Source organism: Triturus cristatus, chromosome 3_2 (genome assembly GCF_964204655.1).
Source record: "Triturus cristatus chromosome 3_2, aTriCri1.1, whole genome shotgun sequence".
NCBI classification, from domain to species: Eukaryota; Metazoa; Chordata; class Amphibia; order Caudata; family Salamandridae; genus Triturus; species Triturus cristatus.
The window spans coordinates 415,548,187-415,574,286 of record NC_140584.1 but is presented as its reverse complement, the minus strand read 5'-3'; the positions used below and the strand labels follow the sequence as shown (position 1 = coordinate 415,574,286).

At 41.4% G+C, this 26,100-nt stretch overlaps 1 protein-coding gene across 3 annotated transcripts; it reads left to right on the top strand.

The window, feature by feature from the left end:
* LOC146857467 (transcriptional regulator ZNF706-like) lies at window positions 1-24,468 on the top strand. Of its 3 annotated transcripts, none has more exons than XM_085647988.1 (4): window positions 1-156; window positions 2,833-2,973; window positions 21,648-21,757; window positions 22,370-24,468. In XM_085647988.1, exons 2-3 carry the CDS (start codon window positions 2,842-2,844, stop codon window positions 21,741-21,743), a joined length of 228 nt encoding a protein of 75 aa, XP_085504114.1. In that variant the 5' UTR covers window positions 1-156; window positions 2,833-2,841; the 3' UTR covers window positions 21,744-21,757; window positions 22,370-24,468. The 3 variants fall into 3 exon arrangements, with proteins under 3 accessions (XP_085504114.1, XP_085504116.1, XP_085504115.1); XM_085647990.1 differs by having other exon boundaries at window positions 16-123; XM_085647989.1 differs by having other exon boundaries at window positions 55-215.
* Window positions 24,469-26,100: the final 1,632 nt, after the last annotated feature.

The following is a 26,100-nucleotide window of genomic DNA, read 5'->3' as shown; positions in this document are numbered from 1 at the left end:
GAGGTCCTTTTGTTCATCCTCCGCCGGCTGATAGAGGAAGTGACGCCAGCCCAAACCCGGTACTAATTGGAATATCTGTGATGAGAGCCGCCGGAACACCGAAGGACCAAGCGAGAGAGAGAGGTTCGAGACACGGGGCTCAGAGAGAACGGACCGGTGGGTCGGACAGGAAGTGGCTTAAAACTTGAAGGCGGTGGCGCTGGAGAGGAGTTGGTGTATGTGTTGAAAGCAGTTCTTGGGGATTGGCAAACACGCAGACCGTGTTATTGTTGGATAAGCACCGAGCGAACACTGCTGCGCTGTAGACCGTGTTATTGGTGTAGTGTGAATGCTGCAAAGAGAGCTTATGTCGCGACTTCTTCGGTTGCGTAGCACCTCGTAGGTTGCACTGGCGGCATTCTACAGGGTTTTCCATAATAATCCATGTTTCCAGCAATGTGCTTTGTTGTTGCATTCTGACGTTGGAGTCTTAGATTGATTCAATTTGGACTCGCTCTCCTGACAACAGTGATTTATTTGTAAAAGGAACGCCCCAGAATTGAAACCGTGTGCATTGTCAACACGGAGCAAGGTGCCAGTTTCTGTTGGTAGGGTGAGCGGACCCTGTTACTCTGGGATATCACGTTACACCAAGTGATTGGACCCCACTCTGACAGGCATACTTGACATAGCTGCCAAGGTTTCAGATTCCTTATGTGTGATATTTCCGTAATTTCAGTGTAAATATGAGTGACATTTCAACGACTACGAGCGACACTCTCGCAAGCAAAATCAAGCAATGAAGAAGAGGGAAACATATAAATATCAGAAATTGCACCCATTTGAGCAACGAGAAAATTTAAGCAGATCTTAAAACTGCTGCAAAGAACCAGAAATGGAAGGGCTCTAACTGGAGACAGACTGCGTGACTACAGTTCTCAGCATAGCTGCTAAGTCTTTAAACTGCTAATGCGTGACATTTTCAGGGTTTCAGTATAGTATGAGTGACAATCAATCTACTGCCAAATATGTGACCCTTCAAGTAAAAGAAAGTAGTAACGTCCATGTAAAGAGATAAATATCAGAAATGAACCCATTGAAACTGCTGCAGACCGCCTGATAATGAAGATTAATTTACACTAAACTATTTGATGGTCAGCGTACTTGCTGTAAAAAATCTCTGTGCAGTCTAGTCGCAAGTCTGGCACATCATGCAGCATTGGGGGTAATATGCCTGCTGCTAAGCTCAACTTGTATCACGCAGTTCACAGATTTAAATTTTGTGTAGACAGCTCAGCCGGTTACTGCTTATGCTTGACAGATCCTTTTGTTACCCTCAGGTCACAAGTTACACTTCTTGAATTAAAGCTCAGTGAGTTACGAACTGGCACTAACCAGCTGCATGTAGACTGCAGTGCATCAGTTGGGAACGTAATTTATTTTCCAGGGTTTACTTATTCTAAGGTTGCTATAAAGGTTTTTTTTGGGTAGTAAGACTTGTTAGTACTTTAGAAATACTTATTTGCAAATTTATTTATTTAAAGCAGATTAAACATGTGACCTTTTATACAATGCATGCATCTCTTATGATCAACAAATTATGGACACTCATAAACCTGCCTCCTAATCATTGTTTAAGCACTTGTGACGTGGCAAGTTGAATTCATTTGACAGCATAGGCATTAGGGTTTTAAACTGCAGCTAGCCCCCAGGCAGGATGCCACTCAAACAAAAGCAGTGCTGATGTCTGATGTATTGATACACCTACTGACTGCGCACACACACAAGTAAACTGGGGCCCAGGCTCACACTTAAAAAAAAAAAAAAAAAAAAAACTTTACTTGAAGTCTGGCTGGCTGGCTGGAGGACGAGGTCTACATCACACTGGTAGGTGTGAGCCTCCCGGGGGTTTTAATGCTGCTGCAGTTTTCTCTGACCTCACTGCAGTCCTCAAGTCAAGAGTCACTGGCTGGTCAGTGGAACTGTGCCTTTTAGAGCCTTGGGCAGTTGACCTGCACCTGACAGTCTTATCTGTGCCAAAATACAGAGGGCAGCAGGTGAGTTGTTTTCACTCATTCTCATCCGACAGGCGAAGAAAACATGATCTTGCCTGGGGCCCAGAATGCAACCTCTTCTGCAGTATTAAGCAGCACAGACGTCCCATGTTATTCACAGGAGGCACCACTGGTGGAGGTGGGCGCTGTATGGAAAATCAAAGCGAACGCCTTTTGCCTTAGTGGCCAATCAGACACCAGCATGGTCCCAGAATAGGTGGTACCTAACCGGACGACAACAGGCAAGGCGCAGCCCAGAGATTCACATAAAGGCAGTCACTCCCAGGTGTTTACAGTACGCTTTGAGTGAAACCACATGGTATTGGGCCTGCACCGCTAAAAATAAAATACTTAATTCTGTTCTTGCAGCATATATATTGTGAATAATTATTTAACTTAAGAGGTTTTCCACCGTGTAGTCCAGGCAGCGGTCAGCACAGATTGCACCTGCTGAAAGCACAATGCTCATTGCTTTAAGTTATCTCTTTGTAGAGTGTGCTACGTATGGGTGGTCAGGGTGTTAAGAAAGCGGGACGGATGCATTTTAGTGTGGTGATGCGGACACTAAACTAAAATGCGTTGGTTTAACCCCTGATATGTGGTACTTGGTAGGGCTGACTTTGCCTGGGCGCGCTGGAATGTAAATACACTGTCACAGTATGTGACGCAATTGTATCAAACTATAGTCACCAATTCCTTTCTGCTGCCTTTTTCTTAGACTTGCATAGTTTACGACCTCCACACCCAAATATGGGTTAATAAATCTCATTCTTAAGCCACCCTTATGTGTTCTTTCCAGGAATTTGCAATGGCTCGCGGGCAACAGAAGATTCAGTCCCAGCAAAAGAATGCCAAGAAGCAGGCAGATAAAAAGAAACATGGCGCAGACCAGAAAGCAGCAGCCAAGGCAGCCCTTGTGTTCACCTGTCCCGTTTGCAGGGTATGGTTCGGTCTGTTCTCTAATATGGCCAGTCTTTATTTTGTTCTCTCAATATTGCATTTGTGGAACTCATTAGACTGACTGATCTGTGAATTTGAAAAGTTTAACAGATAATAAATAGTTTTCGTTACTGACGTTTGACATACTAGCCTCTTCGTTGACAAAAGCTGCATTAAAGGCATAATAAACATAACCACTGTTTTAAATGGGCCGATCCTGATTACCTGTGCTTCTTTTATTCAAAGGGGAGATTACCTGCACTTTTCAGCAAGGGTGTAATACTTTTATTGGGAGACTACTGGCACTTCTCAGGAGTTCTTTTAGCACATGGGGAAAGCAAGAGGATCACTCACCGAACATCCTCCGATCAAACATAAACACAAGTGTGGTGAGGAATTATTCAAGGAACGTGCTTCGATAGCCCTACCTAACATCTAAGCCCAGGTTTAAAGTATATATTTGGGATGAGGTTGTCCCACCCACGTAATGTGGCATGCTTAATAATAGACCACCTCATCCCATTCCGAGAAGTTGGTACTACCAGGGCCGACTCAACCTCAGCTATGTTAAGGGAGTTAAGATATATTGATCTTGATAAAACAGGGACTCAGGTATTCTAAAAATACATTAAGGTATACAGCAAAGATTTCCTTTATTAAGTAGTACCTTATGCATGATTAAAAACACTGTAATGTGTAGTTATTGGATGCTTTCCTGGTACTTTGTCCTCCGCATCTTAATATTCTGCCAGCATGTCTGTGCCCTTTTTAATCATCCTCTGCAGGTCTCTGGCATTCTTCAGGGCTCAAAGGGATTCCTATTATTGCGCACAAATGTGAGAAGGAAATTCCTACTTTCTCCGTAAGCTACAGTTTCACCGAGGGTATATAGACAAACTTCATTAGGACTCCAAACATTAACATGCTGCGGTAGAAAACCTCCATATAAGAAGACAACCATTTGCAACCCGGCACCTATGTGTATGAGGGGACGCTGCAAACCTTATTACCCATCTTACAAAAGTTGTGCCAAAGAACTTGTGAATATTCTATGTCAATACGTAAGATTGCTCAGCTGTCTTATCCTGTTTGGAATATTGCCATGTTCCATGGTTTGTAGCAGGGAGGTGAGTCATGTAGTCACACACCTGACACACAAATATATATGTAATGCACCATGAAAATTATAGGTTATAGCTAATATCCTCTTTCATCTCATTTAGGGTTGTAAAGTAAGTTTTGGCATCCATGCCTGACTGCTAAATTCTATGGTTTTTATTGTCTTTGCTCTGTATTGTTAAAAGTGATACTTCTAAAAGTAATGTTTTTATCCCAAGAGATAAGACGCCACAAAAATGTCTCCTTGTCTAGGTCCCGGGAATTCCACTAACCCGTACCCAGGAATGATATTTCTATTATGCTCCTATTACAGATAAGCCCCTGTGACTTACGTCGTTAAGGAGATGTGCCCGCAATGTGCCTACTTCACCGCTGCTCACAGCTGAACTTGGAGTAGCATTGTTCCGGTGTTTGTCCTGCATTTCAGGTGGCCTGCTGCCATTGTAGGGCTTGGCTAGGAGGTCTTGTCTGACCAGGTGACCCGGAATTACTCTGTCACGTGGGCAGTTCCTTCAATCGTAGGACAAGGCCCTCATACAGAGGAAGTGACACCCAGTGGGAATTGTAGTTCCTGTAAATTAAGCATGGTAAGTTCAAATTGTGTGATTAATGATCCCGTGGGGACCCTCCCCAAATGTATTTAAGTTTCAGCAGTATTCGAAGGGTCCAACAGCAGGCAGGCAGTCCCCTTTTCAAGAAATAAAAAATATATATAAAAAGACTTGTTATCACTGAATGCCCCTTCCAGGTGGAAATCCACCTGTGTTGTACTTGCACTCAAATATAACTGTAATAGGCACTTGTATACTAAGAGCAAGGCAGAGTGATACAAGTGGGGTAATTGTGATAAAAGGACTAGAATATACATCTAGGAGTTCAGTTGTCCTAATGGAATCTCTCATCATTCAGTCTAGTTATGTTAGTTGTAAGCCTATATATCTATTTGTCTGTATATTTCAAGAGGGCTGATACCACAGCTTGAACAGATTTTAATTTCTCAATGACACACCATTCAATCTCATATTCTTTGTCTTTTCTCAATCAAGTGATGTGTTAGTTTTGTAGTATCCTTCCTGCATCTCACAGTGCTCCTGTGTTCATTTATTCTCACTTGTATCTTTCAAGTTGTCATTCATATATACATTAATGAACATGGGCATCTGAGCACGCAAATCATATAATTGGAGTTACAGTTCTTAAGGCTATTTAAATGCCATGTGGTCTGCAATCCCAAATTAACCTCTGTGTATCTCTTTGTAAACCTCCATACCTCGCATCCCCCACATGGATGGTGTCCTATAGGGGCTGTTATGCTCTCGTCTGGAGTCTGTTTTTTAGGGCATGTGCGTGCTGTTCTCTCCCCCCAAGTTCTGTCCACTCCTAAATGAGAACGTAAGTCTTTCAATTTTTAGTTTGCCTGATACTAGGATATTCTTGTTTGTTGATCAATTTTCTCAACTTGTTTGAGCTGGGACAGTATGTTGCCTCACAAATGGGTCTATTGACCGGTTGTTACTCATGTGACATAAGTGCCTCCGTATTGTTATTGCTGGCCCTCTTTCTTGCTCTCTTAATGATATTTTCTGGATAATCCTTCTCTTGTTACTTAGTTCAGCATGTATGTTGTATGTACTCCCGTCTTTACAGTTACATCTTGGGCTCCTACCGAAAGACCCTCCTTGAGATGGCATGTGTGTAAACGGTCCTAGCGCAGCAGGCTGCTCCTGTCCGTTGATTTTTAGTGTACCTCCGTTTCCAATTTCCATCCTCCAGTAAGGTCCTATGGTCTATGTGCACCATCTAACCCCAAATCTGAAGGTGTCATCCTATTCCAAACTCTAGATGTAAGCAATTTCTCAATCGCCCAGGCCTCGACAAATCTACTCACCCACTCGCTATGGCGAGTCAGATTTTATCATGGCGTGCTATATTTAGGGCCTGCTCCCCCCTTCTGGTGAGCTGACAAACATGTATTCTGTTTACTCGCAAAGTGAACAAGCTTTAAAGATGCCTTTAAATCTTGTTTTTATCTTGTCACATGTATTGTATTCAGAGAGCGAGGTCAAAAGTCCGTTTACATTTACAAATACTTTAATTTCTCCAAATGCATAATTCGAGGGTTTTGTAAAGTGAACAGTCTAACAAATGTGCTGTACAAAAAGTTTGAAATGAAAGACTGTAGAATGTCATGTTTCATTCTAACACATTTAAATAACTAAAAAATCAACTGTATAAACATTTCAAAATAAATGTCAGTAGTTGTGAAAGCCCTTGTTTTGTAATTCTGTGTTATGAAAAAATATTTTAATAGGAGGAAAACAAATCAGAACACTTTACTTGGTGATGTGCAAATGATAAATGTTTGCTGAAACCCAATTTCCACTGATTTGTTTATACATTATATAGTTTTATAAGAAAAACTTCATTAAAGTGGGAAGGTTTTCGGCCATTTAAATAGAAAATGTGCTATCTGTAAATGACCGTGCACTACCACCTCATGCTGTAGTAATATATTTATTAAGTGTTTTCTTAAAGAGATGTATTCCTCCCCTCACATGGAAATAAATGCTATTAGTAAACTTGGAGACAAGTCGGGGGTCATCTGTACCCTATATGTGGGCTAGTTTCTTATTCTGCTTGGAGCAAACGTTTAGTCTATTAAATCAAACCAAATCGTTTTTTTGTACAGCAGGAATGCAGAACTCGCATTTTGGAAGGTTCTCCCATATGTGATGGTGAAGAAAAAGGTGGCACTGCAAAGTAAAATATTTGCCTAGGATGGAATAATGAGACCAGTTTATGGGTCAGGTACATTAGTTAGGTCAAGTAGATTATTCAAGTTACTAGACTTGCAGATCTATTAACATTTTTATGATTTTTTGAGGCATGTCACCTCTAGATTCTTGGGGAATGGTTATGCAAATGGACTACATCTAGAGTAATCCAGTTCATTTTCTGGATCACATTTATTGTCTTTTAATGCACGCTTAGTGTCTTTCAGGTATGAGGGCATGGTGTATACCAACAGTTTCAAGAAGAAGATACAAAACTGTGACAGTGGTTCTAGTCCCGAGCTTATCCCTAATACTATCAGGCGACCCAGTGGGGGATGTTTATTTTTGTGCACTTTCGGAAGTATATAGAAGTATGTGGTCCGGGGCTCTTTCTTTATTAGGAAATCCTCTTCCTTCTTCATGATCCACTCACTTTCCAAGCCTTTTCGTACCCAAAATGAAATCTTCACCATTACCTCTATAGTGGGATCTCTGCTTAATCTCTTGTAATTTCTCTCGTCATTGAGAAAGCAGAGACACTCCTTGTGATGCATATTCTTTGGTAGTATCACCACTGCCCCACCCCCACCTCCCCTATAAGCTGGCTTCATTGCAATAGACCGATCCTCACTCGTATCTTCCAGTGCTTCCCTTTTTGTGCCTTGTAAGATTTTAAAATGTTTGTATTACCATCTTTTAACCCATGTATCTCTAGATTAGCAGCTTGTTCCAATGCTGCCACCTCTGGAGGTAGTTGATGTAATGCTGGAGTAAAGGTCGAGCGTTTATGGAGGCCTGCATTCTGTCTTTCTTCTCTCCAATTTCATTTTTGATGAAGAAGAAAATCTTGAGTATTATCCTTCTCAAACTCTGCAATCTCAAACCTTAGTTTAAAGCAGTCATCCTTTACATTAGTCATTACATTTGGGGAGTGTTGGCCCATGATATTTAATCACACGACTTGAACTTCCCATACAGGATTTACAGGAACTACAATTCCCACTGGGTGTCACTTCCTCTGTACTATGGCCTGTCCAACTTTTGGAGGAGTTGCCCACGTCAGAGTTATCCTACATCACGTGTGACCTAACGCTCTAGCCAAGCCCTACAATGGCAGCTGGCTGGCTGAAATGCAGGACGAACCCCGGAAAACGCTTTTCCGAGTTCGGCTGTGAGCAGGTGTGAAGTATGCGCATTGCAGGTGCATCTCCCAGACCATGTGAGTCATTGGGGCTCATCTGTTACAGGAGCATAATGAAAAGATTGTTTCTGTGCACTGATTAGGAGCATTCCCGGGACCTAGACGAGGAGACCTTTCTGCGCTGTCCTGTCTTGTGAGATAAAACAAATTTTAGGAGTATCACTTTTAGCACAATACAGGGCAAGGACACTGACTGAAAAGCATAACATTTAGCAGTCAAGCGGGGATGCCAAAAGCTACTTTACAATCATAAATGAGATGAGAGAGGATATTAGTTATTACTGATGATTTTCATGGTGCATTACATGTGTGTGACTAAAGGAGTCACCTCCCTGCTGCAGACCATGAAGCATAGAAATATCCCAAATAGGGTAAGCCAGCAGAGCACTCCTAAGTATTGCCATGGAATATCCACAAGTTCTTTGTCACAACATTTGCATGGTGTGTAATTGTGTTTGAAGTGTCGCCTCATTCACATAGGTGCCGGGTTATGAATGGTTGACTTTTTATATTCGTGTCTTCTAATGGAGAATGTTAATGTTAAGAGTCCTAATGATTTTTGTCTCCATACTCCAGGTGAAACTAGCTTACGGAGAAGGTAGGAATTTCATTCTCTCAGTGCTGGGTGTTTATCCATGCACAACTAGTAATAGGGATACCTTAGAGCACTGAAGTATGCCAAAGACCTACAGATGCTAATTAAAAAGGGAAGAAACATGTTGACGGAATATTAGGTTCCTGAGGACATAGTATCGGGAAAGCATCCAGTAACTATACATACATGGATTTTTATCATACCTAAGGAACCACCTAATAAAGGAAATCTTTGTGGTATACCTTACAGTAATTTTAGAATAACTGGATCCCTATTTTATTTAGAAGATCAATATATCTTAAGAACACCCTTAACATAGTTGAATTTGTGTCCGCCCTGATAGTACCAACTAACCAGGGTGGGTGACGTGGTCTCTGATGAAGCACGCCACATTACGTGAGTGAGACAACCTCATCCAGAATATTTTTGTTGACTGGCCACTTGGGTTTATAAATGTTAGGTAGGGAGATTGAAAATCTCCTTGAATAATTACTCTCCGCACTCTTGGTGTTTATGTACTTCTCAGGAACATACAAGTACTCTGGGATAGTGAGTTCCCACACTTCTGTATTTCTATTTCAAGCACGGATTATAACTGATTAAATCTAGATGCACTATTCTGGATCAATACACGCTGAAAGCCTGTGTGACCACCCTCACCACCTTTCTCTCGCTGCACCCACTCTTTGTTTGATTAGGTCTAAGGAGTTTTAACACGTGGACTGAACTTGTTTCTAGACTTGCGACCAAAGCCCTGTTTTGCTTGTTACCTGTTTCAGGCAATATCCAGCTGCTCTGAGATCCTATACATAAGCATGGACATATTTTATGAATTTTTAAAAATTTTTTATATCCATTCAAAATATCAGTTTCTCAGAACTACTGTTTAATACTTTCAGAGAAAAACAATCCAAGACTAATTGCGTTGCCCTAACTTACTCACCTTGGGTTCTGTTGATCTTTGCAAAGCTCTCAGCCTAGCTAAAGGTATCATGCTGTACCTTAAGATCTTTAAAATATTCTGATCAAATTCTGCCTTATGCCAACTCTTCAACTACATCAGTTTTGAACTTTATCTGTTCTTTTCAGAACTAGCGATCTCGCATGGGGTGAGTGGACTTAAGGTGCAATTCTAATACCCGATTATCCCATAAACGTATATAGAAGATAAAAAAAACACACAACTGAGGGCAAGCGATACTCACTTTATCAAGAAATATAATTTGAATTTTTTTTCCTGAGCACTCAAAGTAGAATAAAATATACATTTCCAAATTGGAGTTGTATCTTTTCCATAGTCTTTTATGAATCTTCCTTTACTTCTTCTAGTCCATGTTCCTTAACATCAGTTCATACAGAGGTAAAGATTCTTAGTCCTCACAGAAGGCATATACATTCAAAACAGCCATACCTTTCTTAAGTACAGACAGCATTTCTGGTGCCAAGATAAAATCGGATAAATTAATCACATTCACATTCTGACCACCACTTGTTATATGATCCCCCTATTAGTTTTCTTCCAAGACCTGGTCTGCATACCCATTGTTTGAGGTATGCAGAACAGGCGTTGGAAGAAAACCAAATAGGAGACCAGTATAATATAAGAATGTAATATGTCAGTTATGGCTATGGAGAAAATTTACTTTGCCTCCATATTACATTCTTCACCTGCGAACAGATATTTTCAAAATCGGTCATAAAATCTTGAACTCTTTCCAGACTTTGTTTATTCCCCCTCAACTGCTTTGCAACATTCACTACTTTCCTTGCATAATTCTTAAGATCTATAAGAGCTCATAGCCTCTCTTCATGAAATCCCTGACTGTGATCAATGTGCTGCCTCTAATTACATTGTCATCCAATTATCCCTTGCTCTTTTTAAGTCTTCTTACTGGTAACTTACTATATTACAGCCACCCTTATAAGATCCAGTGGATTTCTGGCTACTTCAGGTTTTATGTCCACAGTTTGAAGCAAATATATTGGAACAGTCACCAGCTATCAATGCATCTCAAGCCTGGCCTTGGCTAGTCTCTTGAGCATCAAGCTCAGGACCCAGAAGAGCCAAGCAACTTCCCGCCTATTACCTATCTTGGAATTGTACTGGGAAAAGATGTGACTTACTGATATAAATTTCTCTTGTGGAATTAATAGTGTGCTCACCAGTCCAAAGCTCCTTCTCAGCGAGACAAAGTAAGTCTAGTCTGTTGGTGTACATAGATATGCTTCTTTGGTTTGTAGATCAAAACTATGCATGCTTTACCATTTTATTGGATCTCTTGGCAGCATTTGACACCTTCATCACAGTGTTCTCCTAGTTAGATTGCCAGAGATGAGTCTTAGTGGTGGTGTTCATAGAACTCAAGGAGTGGAGCCACTATAAATCCTCTCCTAATCCGGGAATCTTATTATTATTCCTCTACTCTTCTTTTTTTTTTTTTTTCCTTTTCACTAGTAGCATGCTTAATCATAGAGTCCTCACCCAGAACACCTAACGTGTCCGGGTGGGATCAACCTCCAGAGGGAGGAAGCACTTCTAAGTGGAATTGCCAGTAGGATCTGTAATCTGTGTAACATTACCTCAAGTACCAGGTATAGTTTATTTGGTCTATGGGTACTTGGTTAAGGTTAAAAACACAAAGCATGTCAATGGGGATAGATTAATGGTCCCCTGCATCTCAAAAAAGTACGGTCAGCGTGTTTCTGCCACTTAAGCTAAGACCCTGTCTTTCTTCAAGACCTCTGTAGAGGAGATTCCTATTATCTTAAGTGTTGAGACCCGGTATGGGCTTAGGTGGTTGACATCCTTTGTGTAGCAAGTACGACTTTATATTTTAATGATTTTTAAATATGCCATTTACAAAAGAAACAGTGACATTTGAGACCACGCCAAAACCTCTTCCCCCCCCCCCCCCCCCCCCCTCGTTTTAGTCCAACATATCTATAAGCCAAAGGCAGAAAAGTCCAATTGAATTTCAACCTTATTCAACAATTCAGGCCCACAATAACATTAGAGGTAGTTTTTCCTAAAAACAAACTTCTGACCTAGATACAATTCATTATATGAAGTGCAAAATTGTAGTTCGATCTTTTACATAATTTAACAAAGATGTAACTTCTTAATGTAAAGTGACCAGTGCAAAAGTGCACAATACGCAATCAGACAGAACAGTGCAAATGAAGCCACAAGAAAGTGTACAAAATAGAATCAATCTTTAAGATTAATCCCTGGAAATAGCAGAAAGATCAATATGCACATACCACTTCATAGGCCTTCATGATGATCTCTACAAAAAATGCAACAATACGGTACAATTAGTCTATTTTCTAATGTACATTCAGTAGGAATAATATAATGAATTCGGCTAAGATTGTAAAGAAAAACTTAATCAAAAACGGTGCTAAAGATGCATTATACAACCATACTAATAACATGGGAAAATAGAAACAGCCAGTCATCCAGTCTATGAGCAGACTAGTATTCTAGTACTTTCACGGCCCAACGTAAATCTCTAAAAAGATTTACTTCCTTCCCTAAATTAATTAGGGGTTAGCCTGGTGAAGCCAGCTAGACAAGGGTTCCCAGATAATAAGCCCTTTCTTTTGGGCCCAAATACCCTTCTTAGCATAAATAGCCTTCTCAAGATTTCCTATTGATAATAGCCGGGCCAGCCACTGCGAGAATAGTGGGGGATTTGGGTCTATCCAAGCAGATGTTATGCATAACCTGTAAATAGCCATAGCAACACAAATTAAGGCCCCTTCGCTCTTTCTATCAACAGTATCGTGTATCCCCAGCAGGATGGTCATGGGGGTTAACAGGATATCCCGCGACAATACTAACCTGAGAAAGTCTTGTACTTAGCAGTGTCCCAAGTTCTGCACACGTGGCAAACATGTGAACAGAATCTGCCCTATATTCCGAGCAGCGAGGACAAGGCGTGCCTTTACCAGTGCCCCACTTCGCAGTTCTGCTGGGTGTAAAATATAAAAAAAAAAAAAAAAAAAGTTTTATGGAATTGTTCTTTTAGATTTGCTGATAGTAGGTCGCTTAGAGCATATTGAAAAGCTAAGTGAAAGGTGCTGTTGGATATTTCAGATTTTTGTTGTCATTTATTAGAAATTTTGGCCATGTCATCGGGCATAAGGCTGTTCAGTAAAGCATAGATGGACCCAATACAAGGGATGGCGGGCTCGCATACTCTATAAGTTCGCATTTAGTAAACCCTAAGGGCCCGCCAACCTTAAGTTTTAAAAAAGCCCTGATTGCAAGATATTTAAAGGCCTCACCATGACCCAGATCAAATTGGGTTTTGAGATCCTCAAATGCCAGGACCTCATTTGACGAGAACAAAGCCCCTAGTTTTTTTTTATGCAGGAATTGAACCAATCTTGAAAATATGACCCCCCCAAATATCTCAGGCAAGTTGGTATTATTATTGGTAGGGGTATAATGGTTCAGTCTGCCCAATTACCTGGAAGTTTGCATACAGCTGTAAATACCTTGTAGGTTCCCATGAGGGTCTTGAATCGAACCTTTTTATAGTACTCCAATTCAAGTTGGCGCCACAAGCAACCTCTGGCCTCGGGACCCAATAATGGTTCAAAGGGCGACGGGAGTCCCATTGTTGAAATCGAAGGTTGTTCTTGAATCAATGTTGAGTATGCCTGCAGGACCGTGGCCCAATAATATAATCTTAATTTTGGGTGCACCCAGCCCCCTCTTTCGAGGTGAAGTGATAGGTATTTGAGTGATCTCCTGTGTTTAGAGTACGCCCATATAAATTGGGGATAAAAGAGACAGATCAAATTTCTGCATTATTAGGTTTGTAAATTCTAGGGGGATGGCTATAAAAAAAGGGGGGTAAAAAATCATTTTATGAACAATGCAACGGCCCACCCTTGTCAGAAGTAAATTATTGAGCCGATTCAATGCCTTTTTGGTCTCCACAGCGATGGCGTCCAAATTTTCGCGGACTATAAAATCTGTTTCTGCCAAGATATTAACCCCTAAATACTGTTATAGCTTTCTCGGGATCCGGGGTTACAAAGGCTAGGTCCTCCGCATAAGACATAATTTTTGTTTCTAGACCATGCCTAATTATAGCCATGATTTCCTGATTGATTTTAAGCTTTTTAATAAAGGGGTCTAATATATATATATATTGCGAAAAGCAACCGGGTCCCCCATGTGATTTCGAACTGCTCATTTAATTTCCCATTTATTAATACCCTTGCTGTAGGACTAGAGTATAATGCTTTAGTAGCTTGAATGACCTTGGGTCCAAAGTTCATTTTCTGCATGACACACCACAGAATCTGCCAGGAGACCAGAATGAATACTTTTTCAGCATCAAGAAGTATTAGCGCCATTGGATCTTCAGTGGTCTGTGCGTCAAACAAAGTAATGATCCTCCACATATGATCAGTTGCACCCTTCTCGGGGATAAACCCGTGTTGCCATATTTAAACTAGACGTTAAATTTTGGTAGATAATCGAGATGCAAGGATTTTGGAGTAGATTTTGGAGTAGATTTTTGGAGTCTCCATTAATGAGTGCAATTGGGCGGTAAGAGCCCATTTCTAAAGGAGGTTTATCTTTTTTAGGAAAGATGATTATCTTGGCTTTCGCCCAAGAGTCGGGAGGGGTTTCAGCATTGGAAAATTTGAGCCACCAGGGCCATAAAAATATCTCTGATCTGAGGGGAGAGAACTTTTATAAAATTTGACCTGTACACAGTTGGTACCTGCCGCCTTGCCATTTGGTAAATTTGCCAAAGCTGTGGCTACTACTTCCCAAGAGGGAGCGTCTTCTAATTGTCCATGATCCTCTGAACCAAGGCGTGACAATGATACTTATCAATCTCTTCCTGTCTAGTTTACTGTGATCCATTACCTTCTTCGGTATACAGGTCAAGAGAAAAATCCCGAAAGGCTGCACGAATCTCCTTCGGGTCACTAGTGATACCTCCTGATGGAATGTATCCCATTTGCAGTGAGGCGCTGCCTAGTTCTTATGGCCAACTGGTGGCCAATTTGCTCACTGCATTCATATATCTTTTCGCGTGCAGTGGCCCATTTTGCAGCGGCATTCTCTGCCAGGATTGAAACGATTTCTGCCCTAATGGCTGCCGTTTCCAGCTGCACAGTTTAAATTTCTGCCCCCAACTGGACAGCACCGATCAGTTTTTCCTCCACCGTAGCCAACTTTTTTTGTAGCTCCTGAATCAGCGCCTTCTCTTGTTTATTCTTTCTCAAAGAAAACTGTAGTGTCTCCCCTCGGATACACGCTTTCAGTGCGTCCCAGAAGACCATAATAGGGGCCGACCCAATGTTTTTTTCTAGAAAGTCCTGAATCCAGCTTTTCATATGAATTTGGTAACTCGAATCTAGCAGTGATGCTCTCACGGGTCATGGTCTGACAAAAATCGTGGTACAATATCCATTTTACTTTCATGGAGGAGGGAAGGCTATACCAGAAAATAGTCCAATCTTGCAAAAGAATGGTGAGGAGCCGAATAAAAAGTATACCCTGGCTGAGAAGATTTAAGCTTAGACCAGGCATCCTGGGAATTAAATTCCTTAAGGCCTGTAAGACCTTTGGTTTCCGGCCTGTATACCTCCATTGGTTATTCACCCCCCCAGTTACTCGGTAGATTCATGTTTAGATCTCCATATACAATAACTGTGAGGGGCCAGTGGGCTAGTTCCTCAGAAACCCAATTTATTACTCCGGGATTCGTCTGCAAAACTGCCTTATATTGAGCAAAGAGTAAAAGAAAATTCCGTAGTTAGCCAGCATTCTGTTAAAACCCATCTCCCATAAGGATCAGGTTTGGTGCGAGAGGACTGAATTAAGCGGTTACGTTGAGCCAAAATACCTACGCCTTTCAAACGTGCCCCCCCCCCGTTCCTCCCCCCCCCCCCCCCCCCAATTACACAATATCCCAATGAATTTAAAAGATGTACCTGCGACCCCCTCAATGTGCATTTCTTGAAGGCAAACCTCGTCAGCCCCCATTAATCGTAACCCTTGGGCAACCTTCTGTCTTTTCCGTACATCATTTAAGCCACAAATATTTATAGAAACAATTCTAAAGTATGTTGCATTGGTCATATTAATACAATACTATGTTTGAGAATAGCATAAAAAAAGTACATCAAAATATAAGCTATACATAGCCAAACTCCCAAAAGGGGCCCTGTCTGACTCTAGGGAATCGATCTTGCTGGAGAGAAGACTCCAAGCTTTTGCAGAAAACCAAACCCAAGAGGAACCCTTCCCAACCTAACCCTCCCTGCCCTTCCTTCATCCCCCCCTTCAGCGCCACCCCCCCCCAAAATAGAGCAATCCGGTAAAACCTGAATGATGATCACCTGTAGTAAAACCCCGCCACCCAGCCCCGCTTAAATTTCTGACAAAGATTTAAACCTATTTAGGCCAATAAGATGAGGGAATAAGAAACCCTTACTTTTGCCTCCGCTTTCAGGACCATAGGCTTTAAACCTGGTCCAGCCCTAGATCGCCCTTGAATCCCTGGCTTCTTTTCCTCCCTCCTAAGCCCAAACCAGAACCTAGCGGGCCTGCCAGGGGCCTTTCACATACACTCTGCCGATGCAGGAAAAAAAGGGTTGTTTTAATATATAGATTTAAGACTTGTTGTACATGGTGGTAGCTAACTTTGTCTCTTCCTGGCCTTAATTTCGCTAAGGTATTCTTGGGCTTTAGCTTCAGACATAAACGTGCGTGAGGACCCGTTCAGAATAACTTTTAGTTTAGCAGGGATCATTAGGAATACTTGTGCGTCCAGCTGCTGAAAGGGTGAGAATAGCTGACGAAGACGCCACCTCCGTTCCACCGTAGTGTGGCAAAAATCCAGCTTTGCAAAAAAGGACACCCCCTCAAAGCTCCTCTGGGAATTTGGTTGGGCTTGTTCGTAGACCATTTGCCTGAGCAAAAAGTTTCCGAAGAACACAGGAAGGCTCTGGGCTTCTCTCCCCCACTGGCATGTTGTTTTTTCAAAGTGAAAGGAAAACGGTGAGCCCACTGGATCTCATGCTCCCAGTTCGAATCCGTATGTTCTGGAAAAGCCCCCTTCAGGAGTTTCACTATGTAATGCCGGGGATCTTCCCTCTCGGGTATCACTAGAAGGTGGAGGTTGTTTGGGCGCTCCCTGTTCTTCTGGTCTTCCATTTTCCACATAATGTCTGTCATGCATGCGCTTTGAGAAAAGCATAAGTTCTTCAAAGTGGTGGCTTCAGTTTCGGTGCGGCCTTCGATCATGGTGACCCTTTCCCCGATATCTGAGCAGGTTTTACTCTGTCTTCTCAAACCCCCTTGCAGCTTTTTAGCAGTTCCATTGGCTAGTCGGCTGTCTGACCGTACTTCCTCCTGGAACTACTTAATTGATAGTAATATAGAAGTCAAAGAGGGTTCTTTTGAAGGATCCGATATGACTCGCTGATTATCTGGGGCTAAGGGCTTGCCAGAATCTTCGCCGTAGGGGAAGGTAAGTTGATAGTCGGAATAGTCTCATTTAAGCTGACTATGCTTCTCTAGGTGCTTCCCTTCTCGCTTACTAAACGGGGTCTCCCTACGTTGCACCATACCGGTTTCCTTACAAAAATTACTACGATTGTTATCAGACTGATCTCCATCGCTTGAGGTAGATGAACTCTCTTCAGCCGCGGAGTCTGTGCCACCTGACACTAAAAAGAAGTGTTCACCAGCCGAGTCTAGGGACAGAGTGCCTTGAGGCCTCAGAGTGCTGTTATTACCTTGATGAGTAATTGTATAGCCACACAATTTTTGCTCCAGCCCAAATGGGGTAGTCTCATCCAGGGCATTGGGATCTTTTGTCTTGAAGTCATTGTCATCGTCTATAATGGACAAAGGAGGAGCTGCGGGTTTAAGATGTTCTGGGGAATTATTAATGTTCTCAATTGAAATCCCAGTTTGGCTATTGAGGATTTGAGCGCTCCCAACCCCGCCCCCCCAGATTTCCCCGTTGCTGAGCTGGCAAGGCCGACTCGCAGGCTTAGAAGGAACTGGAGACTCCACAGGATCTCCCACGAAGCACATCTGAGTGCACAGTTTTTGCATTTTGAGGGCACATCCTTAACCGGTATTGAAGGACTGGACAGAGTCCCAGACAAAATGTAAAATCAGCGGCGCACACAGTTGGTTATGGCAAACCATGACCCTTCTGACGCAAATTTTGTTCCTCTTGGAATGCATAAAATGCAAGTGATATAGAACTATTCCTGCATGGGTGTGTGTTCTTTCTGCCAAACAAATATGTTTGAAAATGCATCTCTTAAGTAGAATAATTTAGATTCATCATAGAAACGTAATATTTATCTCACATTTGAAAAGTATCAGAGTAGGGAGGGGATGATCAAGTGTGTTGATGGCAACTTAAAGGGACAAAAGATTAGGGTCTGAAACCTCTGTCAACTTACATCCTCAGATTGCCTATAATCAGGAAAAAAAACAGTTTGATGCTCTTGCCTGATCTACAACCAGCCTGATAACGGTCTAGGATATTGGAGCAAAGCCTTGTAATAGAGTTGTTACTGCTGATTTCATCAGCTTTGCTGCGGGTGAATTCTCTCCTAAAAATAATGAGTGTAGGGTTATTTGTATTTATTTATTTTTGGCTGATAAACTTTGGCTACTTGAAAGATGCTAACTATAAATGATCAGAATTATTAGCAATCTTACTGGAGGCTTTTGGTGCGTTTTCTCAAGTGACTGATCTGTGCAGCAGAGCTGTCTTGGTTTCCTTGGCCCCCTGTTTGACATCTCACGCTACTTCGCTATATTGTCCAAGAGACTGGCGACTGAAGGATTTATGCTGCTAACGTAGCAACAGCTCAGTCTGTTCCATCCTCCGTTTTGATCGGAATGTTGCATCTCCTTACACTGTTACAGTGTAGACAACTATGAGAATTGTTTATCTGGATTTTGCTTGCTCCTAGACGGTCATCCTTTTTGAGGTTGTGGAGTCTCCATGCAAGGACTTCTCTGTGGTAATGCAGGACCTCCTGAATCTGATGTGTTGAAAGCTGTAGTGTAAGAAGTTAATAAGTGCTCTTGAGACAAAGATGGGACCTCTGGGACCTTTTTCTGGGTGCTTCCTATTTCCTTCTGAATGTATTTTCATGCAACATTCTCTTTATTTAAAAAAAAAAACACCTCTGTCGAAGCTCTGTGTTGTAATTTACCTGCAAGTATTCTTTGAGTATGTTTTCACTGATTGTAGTGGTCATGGTAACAGAATGTGTGTCTCATGAGTTCTAGGTTGAGACTGGCATTCTGACCAGAGAGGCACTGAAGAGCAGACCTGTTTATGTCGGTGGTTGAATACAAATAAACCTTCTTTGGATTATCACCACTTCACTGGATTTATTACTCTCCTTGTAAGGTGTAAGACCGCCATGGAGACCTGCAAGACAAAAATGCCTCTGCCTCAAACAGATCATCTGGAAGGTGCTCTTCGTGTGATGTTGCTTCTCTCAAGAACCACCAGGGGGCCAGAGGAGGTTAACATGAGGTCCTATGGCAGAAGATTCTCCTCCCTTTGGGCCTTTAGATGTATTGGGCCCCTGCCACAGATTTTTTTCCCCCCTTTCTTCAAGGCAGCATTTAGCTCTCTGGCACTGTCCCTTGCTCTTTATAATCGTATTTTATTACATCACCGGACAGATGTTGTATTTCTCAGTACTGTGTAGAATGTAAGACAATTTGTACAGACGGCCAGTAATGTGACTTATAAGACAGTCAGTAGGGGGATTGTCCTTCAGCAACCGAGCAATAGATTTGGAATCCGTCATCAGTCCCTAAATTAGTGCCATCTCCTACATCTACGTCTCTAATAACCTCAAGCACTGAGGGTGGAGGGGAAGGCTGAGGTGATCTTCAAGGCTTAGTGGAGTCAACTGAGATGCATTCGAAAATTATCCAGCAGCATTAGTGAGTTTGGTACAAAGCTGAAAAGCCACTACTCTTGCCCTTCAGTATGTAGGCAGATGGAAATTTGGAGATGTCCTTAAACTGCTGAATGCAGGGGGTGGAGGGCTACTGCTTCGAGTTGGCACAGTCCAATGACAATCCTGTCTCCATGCCACAGCTTGGCTGTACTTCTTCTCTAGAAAGAAGGTTCTCCTTCTAACAAGGCAGAGCATAGGGTGTCCTCACACCAGACCCTAGCCTTCTTGTTGTAGACCTAATTTATTGAGTTTAGAATCCAAGACCACTCCGAACCACTGGCCAAGCGCTGCCCCAGAAATGCGAACCTTTTAAAGATTCTTATGGAACTTGCTTAACAGGCGACCTTTTTTGCTGATGCAGATATGAAGAAAGAGAGGGCGGAGCTGAGTGCTCTGCTAATGGCCTGCCAGCAAGTTTCAAGGGCTAAAAGACTTGGCATTTTCACTCCCAGGACCACTGTAACCCCCTGCAATCTAATTCAGGAGAGTCATGCAGAAAGGGATGACTCTGAGATAAGAGGTGGTCTGGGCAACCTCAAACACAGCCCTCAACCAATTTAGGTTGCGTTGCGCCAAATCCATAATTGTCTGCACCATGCACCCTCATTCCTTGCACGCACCCCATAACCAACACCCTATATGTAACTATGCTGTCCTCAAATCCCACACAAATTGGGGTTTTCAAAGACTGATGCCGTCACAAGCACTTTGTGACCATGGGCAGTGTTATGGAAAAGGAACAAGTGTTCATATTTTGTCCACGTCTATACTCTAGTTAGGGTCTTGCCGCAATTGTATCGAAGAGTAGCATCTTTTAAAATGTGTAGCCATGGTTTTTGATAACCACTTCTTCGTTCACTCACTAAATGAACATCTAAGAGGGGAAAGGGCTGTGGGCAGTTTTGACAGGGCACTTGTGCACGTGGATTAGTTCATTCTTGTTTTTTATTGCATTGTGTCATTTTGCATCTTTATACCTTGCTGCGAGATGTGTTGTTTACAATTCAGTCGGCTTGAAACCCATCCACAGCATTCTAGTAACTGTTTTCATTGTCACTCTCCTTTCTTTTCTAATCTTTTGATTACTTTGTTCCCATAAGTGTTCCTTCCTCCTTGTTAGCTTCTCTCTGGAGCTAGTACCAAGTGCATGTGTTTTTCCACGTCTTTGTTCTTCTGCGTCTTTTTGCAACACTAAATAATATATATCAGCATTTTAGTTTTATTTCTAGACGTGCAATGTGCTTCCCTACTATTAACACAGGCATACAGGATCAAATTTATGTTGCAGTCGTGCTGTCTGCAGCATCTATCTGCACTTTAGTAACTTACTCCCCCCACTGTACTACTCTGTGCCACTCCATTGTGGGACTCTACTCCAAGCCACTCTCCTCTACGCCACATCACTAACTTGCAGCCATGCTGAATAGCAGCCACACTGCTGTACAACGTGGTTAAAAGACATTGGCCAAGCCAATCGCTCTCTCCTAGGCGAAACCTATTTGCTTTGCCAGTGCTTGTTTCTTCAGAAACGGGAAAAGAGGTTTGTTGCAAATATCTGCAGTCGAATCTTTTTTTCTTGCTAATTTGTTTTTCTATTTTACCCCCTTTTACTAGGTCACAAACATAGCTGTGCCCAGTGCGCTTTTCTTGGACTTAAAGTTAAATATGATATATATTTTTAATTTGTTAGCAAAGCAAGTGATGCTTTATTGCTGGCTTCTCCTTACCGAGTTTTCAGAAACGTATGATCCGAAGTCCACTATGTGATGTGTTGCATTCTGTTTTCATGCATTATATGCACTTTACTGTGTTTGGACCATTGAAAACTTTTAACGCAAATAAAGATGTCATGACGGCGTTTAACTTTTCAGTTAATGTTGTCAGGTAGCTTGACCCATCATTTCTGTTTGTACTAAGTAGTACAGAGCTGTTCACATAACCTTATTTTCAGTTATTGTCCAGTGTTAAGTGGTGTGGTCGTTTTTCCTTTTCAGACACAGATGCCCGACCCGAAGACGTTCAAACAGCACTTTGAGAGCAAACATCCCAAGTCGCCGATGCCACCCGAGTTGGTTGATGTGCAGGCGTGAAGCGATGTTGGATGGCAAGTAAAGCCGCGTTGTGTAGTGTGGATCGCTCTTCTCTCGTTATGACTTCTGAGTGGTGGCAAAAGGGGTTGTGGTTTTGGCACCATTTTCAGCAATGTACCAGCTCAGTTTAATTGTTGCGTTAAAAATATTTGTTTCATGAAATTGCTCCTCTTTCTTTTGTTTATAGCTAGCAACAGTTTCCGCATTCGAAACAATTTCAGTAATGGCTCGCTAATCTTTTTATTTTTTGGGAAGGATTGCATGTGGTCCTGTTACTCACTTATGCACGTGGATGGCCTGTGCTTTGAAAGTCTCATTAAGCCTTATTTTCAATAGTCTTTAGTTCTGTGCTAAAGATTCACCCCTCTGTAGACTGAATAGTCCCTCATCATCTACAGCTATCGTAGTTAAGTAGCAGGCTCATTAAGCGTTTTTTTTCCCTTTAAAAGCTTATAGGTTGGAATGGTAATCAAGCCAGCTCCATTTATCAGCGTTGGGTTAAGTCTTAATGCTCCCTATGCACCTTACAGAATGGCACGCTGGAGGGGTGAAGCATTGCAGATTCAGTGGTGACTGCTGCAGTTATTGCTTTTTGTGTTTTGTTACTCTACGTTCTTCTCTTGCAGATTTGGATAATTTTCTGACGGAAATGGAGTTCGAAAGAAAAACGACGACGATCCGGGGAGCGAACAGCCTGGCCGTATACTTTAATTACTTTAACAAATTGCAAAGATATGTTGCTTTGTTTTTCAGATGTTAAGGAGTCAGGTGGTGGCTAATTCGCTGCATAATGTTAAGGCTCAAGTTTAAAGTCGGTCACTGCTTCAGTAACTTTGTAACATACACTCTTTTCAGACTTTTTTTTTTTTTTTTTTTTTTTTTTGTATGGAACCTGTTTTCTGAATCGAACTGTGATATTTTAACTTTTTTAAACCTCCCCCTTTGATTTAAAGTTTTAAAGTGGGTGACGTTGGCTCAGTTCAATATTTAGTTTAGTATCTAGAGGCGCCGGACATCCAACATGCAGGAGTAATTGAATTAAATGCCTTTTTTGTTTTCTAAAAAGGGCTTATTCTGGTTTGGACTTCTTTGTCGATTTTTGGAGACCCTCTGTACTCGAGCTGAAAGGGGCCCTCCAGGCTAAAACCATGTGTTTGTGTTTCCAATACACATTAATCCTTTTTTGTGAATATTTCTCTCACTCAGACAAGTATCCACAGTTTACCTCTATATTTGATCTCTGCTCCTTAGCTGTACTTCAGGGTTTACCTCTGAGCCAATTCTATTTGTCCTAAAGGAACTGCTGGCAATTTTGACTTGTGGCAATAATTCTGTGAAGGTGATTCCACTTCTCTTAATTTTTTTTTTATATATATATTTTTTACCAGTGCACCTTTTGTAAATGCTTCAATTTTTAAACCATTTTCTAGGATGTGATTTTTCCTTTCGGGAATGATGATGAATTATGTGCTCTTCTGTTGTCTCTATAAATCACATTTTATGTCATCAGTTGTTATGATACTGCAACCAATCAATTTTTGAGCATGTAGAATTGCAATGTCCAAGGTCAGCCATCCCTCCACCACGCCACTGCTTAACACCCCAATTTGTTCATTCCTTGTCCTTTGACTAATCAAGAACCAAAAGCTTGGTTTTGCTATAATCCAATCTGCTCCATGAAATGCTCATTTCGAACCACTGCATAGCTACCTTCGCTCAGAAATCTGGCAAGGATTACTTTTTGGTGATCTTAAAGTTCTAATTCTTCATGGAATAGTCACTTTTCTTGTGGGCGCTCTTAACATGGACCTACTTCTGAAGCACCATGTGGTTGAAAGGAAAATTGCTTCTCTTCCAGGTCATCCTAAACTCTTGTTTTGCATACTTTACATTTGCTTTCGAAGTAAGGGTGAAGTATTTACTGGTGCTTGGCGTATTAAACCAGAAATGCTTTATCAATTAATCCAGACTTGATGTATTGAATTGAATGTTACTTGGAGTCTGTTTTACTGATTGACATATAGATGTGGTCCAGTCTAAATTAATTTGATGGCCATATTACATCCCATTTAGTTAAAACTGCTGTGACCATTGGAGTATTAAAGTAAAACACCCACTAAAGAAAATCACTAGTGTGGCAGGCTAACCTTGGGAATCGGCTGCATTTATACTTATTGTAAATGGTCTTTACATTGCCTCATTGAGGACCTGGAGGAGTGGGCTATGATTACTCACCTTTTGTGGCTACAGTATTTCTCTTCTCTCCAATATGTATATATGAGACAGCCCATTCTCCCCTTAATGTCCAGATATTACTGTAGTAAGAATGTGATGCATTTAGGATATATGGAAACTGACTTTTTTGCCACTCTTGAGCTGCTGTTTTTGTGCCAAGGATGGGGACCCCCGGATGCCTCCAATGTCTGGTACCTCAGATGTCTTGTGCAAACCTGCAAAGATAAAAAATATTGCATTTATATTAACTTGTTCATAATGAATATTGAAATATTGTCTTTCAGCGTTTTTAAAGCTGACACAAGTGTCTCTTGCACTTCTGCCTTGTGTTGGCTTTGGACTGTACAAGTCGAGTGCATTTTGCACAAAGCAGTGATACATTCTCTATTTGTATTATGTTATGTGAACCTCTATTCTAATTAATCATGTAGATCACATTTCATGTAAGAAACTTCTTGCCTTTGTTTTTAATAAAGATTAAACATGTAAATGTATGCCGTCCGTTTCTGATTGGTGAGGTGCCGGGCAATGTTCTAGGACATGACTGTAGCGTTCTGTTTTGGGGTACTGAGCTTGTTGCGCATCTTATGTTGTCTACTTTGCTCACTGTGATAATATTGGTTACATTCCGGCAAGATCTGGAGATAATTTAAACAGCATCTTATTGTTTATTTGATTGCTTCAGCGTCAAGGTTTTCAAAAGCATATATAGTTAGGGCTAGATGTGCTATCAATTTTTATCCCAATTGCAAGCAATCCGAATCTGAGGGCACGATTGCAAAAATGGATTTTCCAATGTACCAATCCCATTTTAAGAGTCAACGTTTTCCTGAATAATACAATGGGATAGTGACTGGACACCCAGTCAGTATTTGAAAGGCACGTGTTGTTAGTCCCTTGGACATACTTACCGGTATGGAACATATTCTAGGTTTGTGACTAATTCCCGTCATAAACCATGGAACATTTACTGTACCCCTAGATGGGTTGGTAACACATTTGCAAATGGGAAAGAGTCCCCTCTGCGCTGCTTCCGGGTTGTGAATATTGAAAAATGTGTCAATAAGGCTAGGCAGTGGCCAATTGACGGTGTGCTTTTTTTTTTCTTTCTTTTAAACCTTCTGTTTCAGCGCAGTCCTGTTTCTGTTAAGAAAATTGGGCTGCATTAAAAAAAAAAAAAAAAATATATATATATATATATATATATATATATATATATATAATAATTTCATTTTAACACCATGACAAGCATGGTGGCCTTGCAAGCCACCATCCTTGTAATTTTGTCCAAACAGAGTGAGACGCAGTTTGCAGGCTACCTCGTGAATGTTAATGCGGTTGATTGTATTGCGGCAAACTCGTATTTGTAATTTTTAGGAGCTGACCTATTAGTACATAGGCTGATTTGCCAAATGCCACACTGGTTGCAAAATTGCTAGTCGTAAATTTCAACGAGTTTAATACCACATTGTTGTTTAATTTCTTATTGTTTGGTCATATAATACTTTTTGCACTGGGGAAATGTGGTCATTGGCTCCAGTAGTGGCGGCTTTGTGGATATTAAGAACTATGGTCTTGTATTAGGCTAAGGAACAACAGGGAGCCTTGATTTTGGATCTTTTATAACTCATAGCTTTATATAGTAAATGGAGCCACGTACAGAGTATTGATCTATTCCAGCTTGTGGTTGATAACTGATTTTGCAGCCATTTTCTTGAATTGGCATAATGAGACTGACTTGGTTTATGGTTTTGGTAGATGTTTTAAACTGTAGTGTTTGTGTGGCATTAGTCGTTGTGGTACAGGATTGCCCTAGGTTTCTGTTAGTGGGGCAAATAAAGTTATCAGTTTCAGAAAAATTGTATAAATAGGCTGCATTCTTATTTTGTTGGGGAGCAGATGGGTAAAAATGTCAACCCCGCTATACCACACAATACAGATAATTGCATTGTTTCTTGTGCTGTGATGGGGAAGGGACTAAACCCAGTACTAGTGGAGAGTTTTAAATTGAGAGTTCAGACAGGAAGGTGCTTCATCTGGTGAGAGAGAATCAAGTTTGCTTGGGGCATTGGAAGGGAGATGAACCAAAAAATGTCTTTCCCAAGACCTGTTTCTTGCATCC

What these genes read in the sequence shown, in the direction of transcription:
- LOC146857467 (XM_085647988.1), top strand. Translation starts at nt 2,842, where the DNA reads ATGGCTCGCGGGCAACAGAAGATTCAGTCCCAGCAAAAGAATGCCAAG. An exon ending in TCACCTGTCCCGTTTGCAGG is followed by an intron (nt 2,974 to 21,647) that starts GTATGGTTCGGT and finishes TTTCCTTTTCAG; the next exon opens with ACACAGATGCCCGACCCGAA.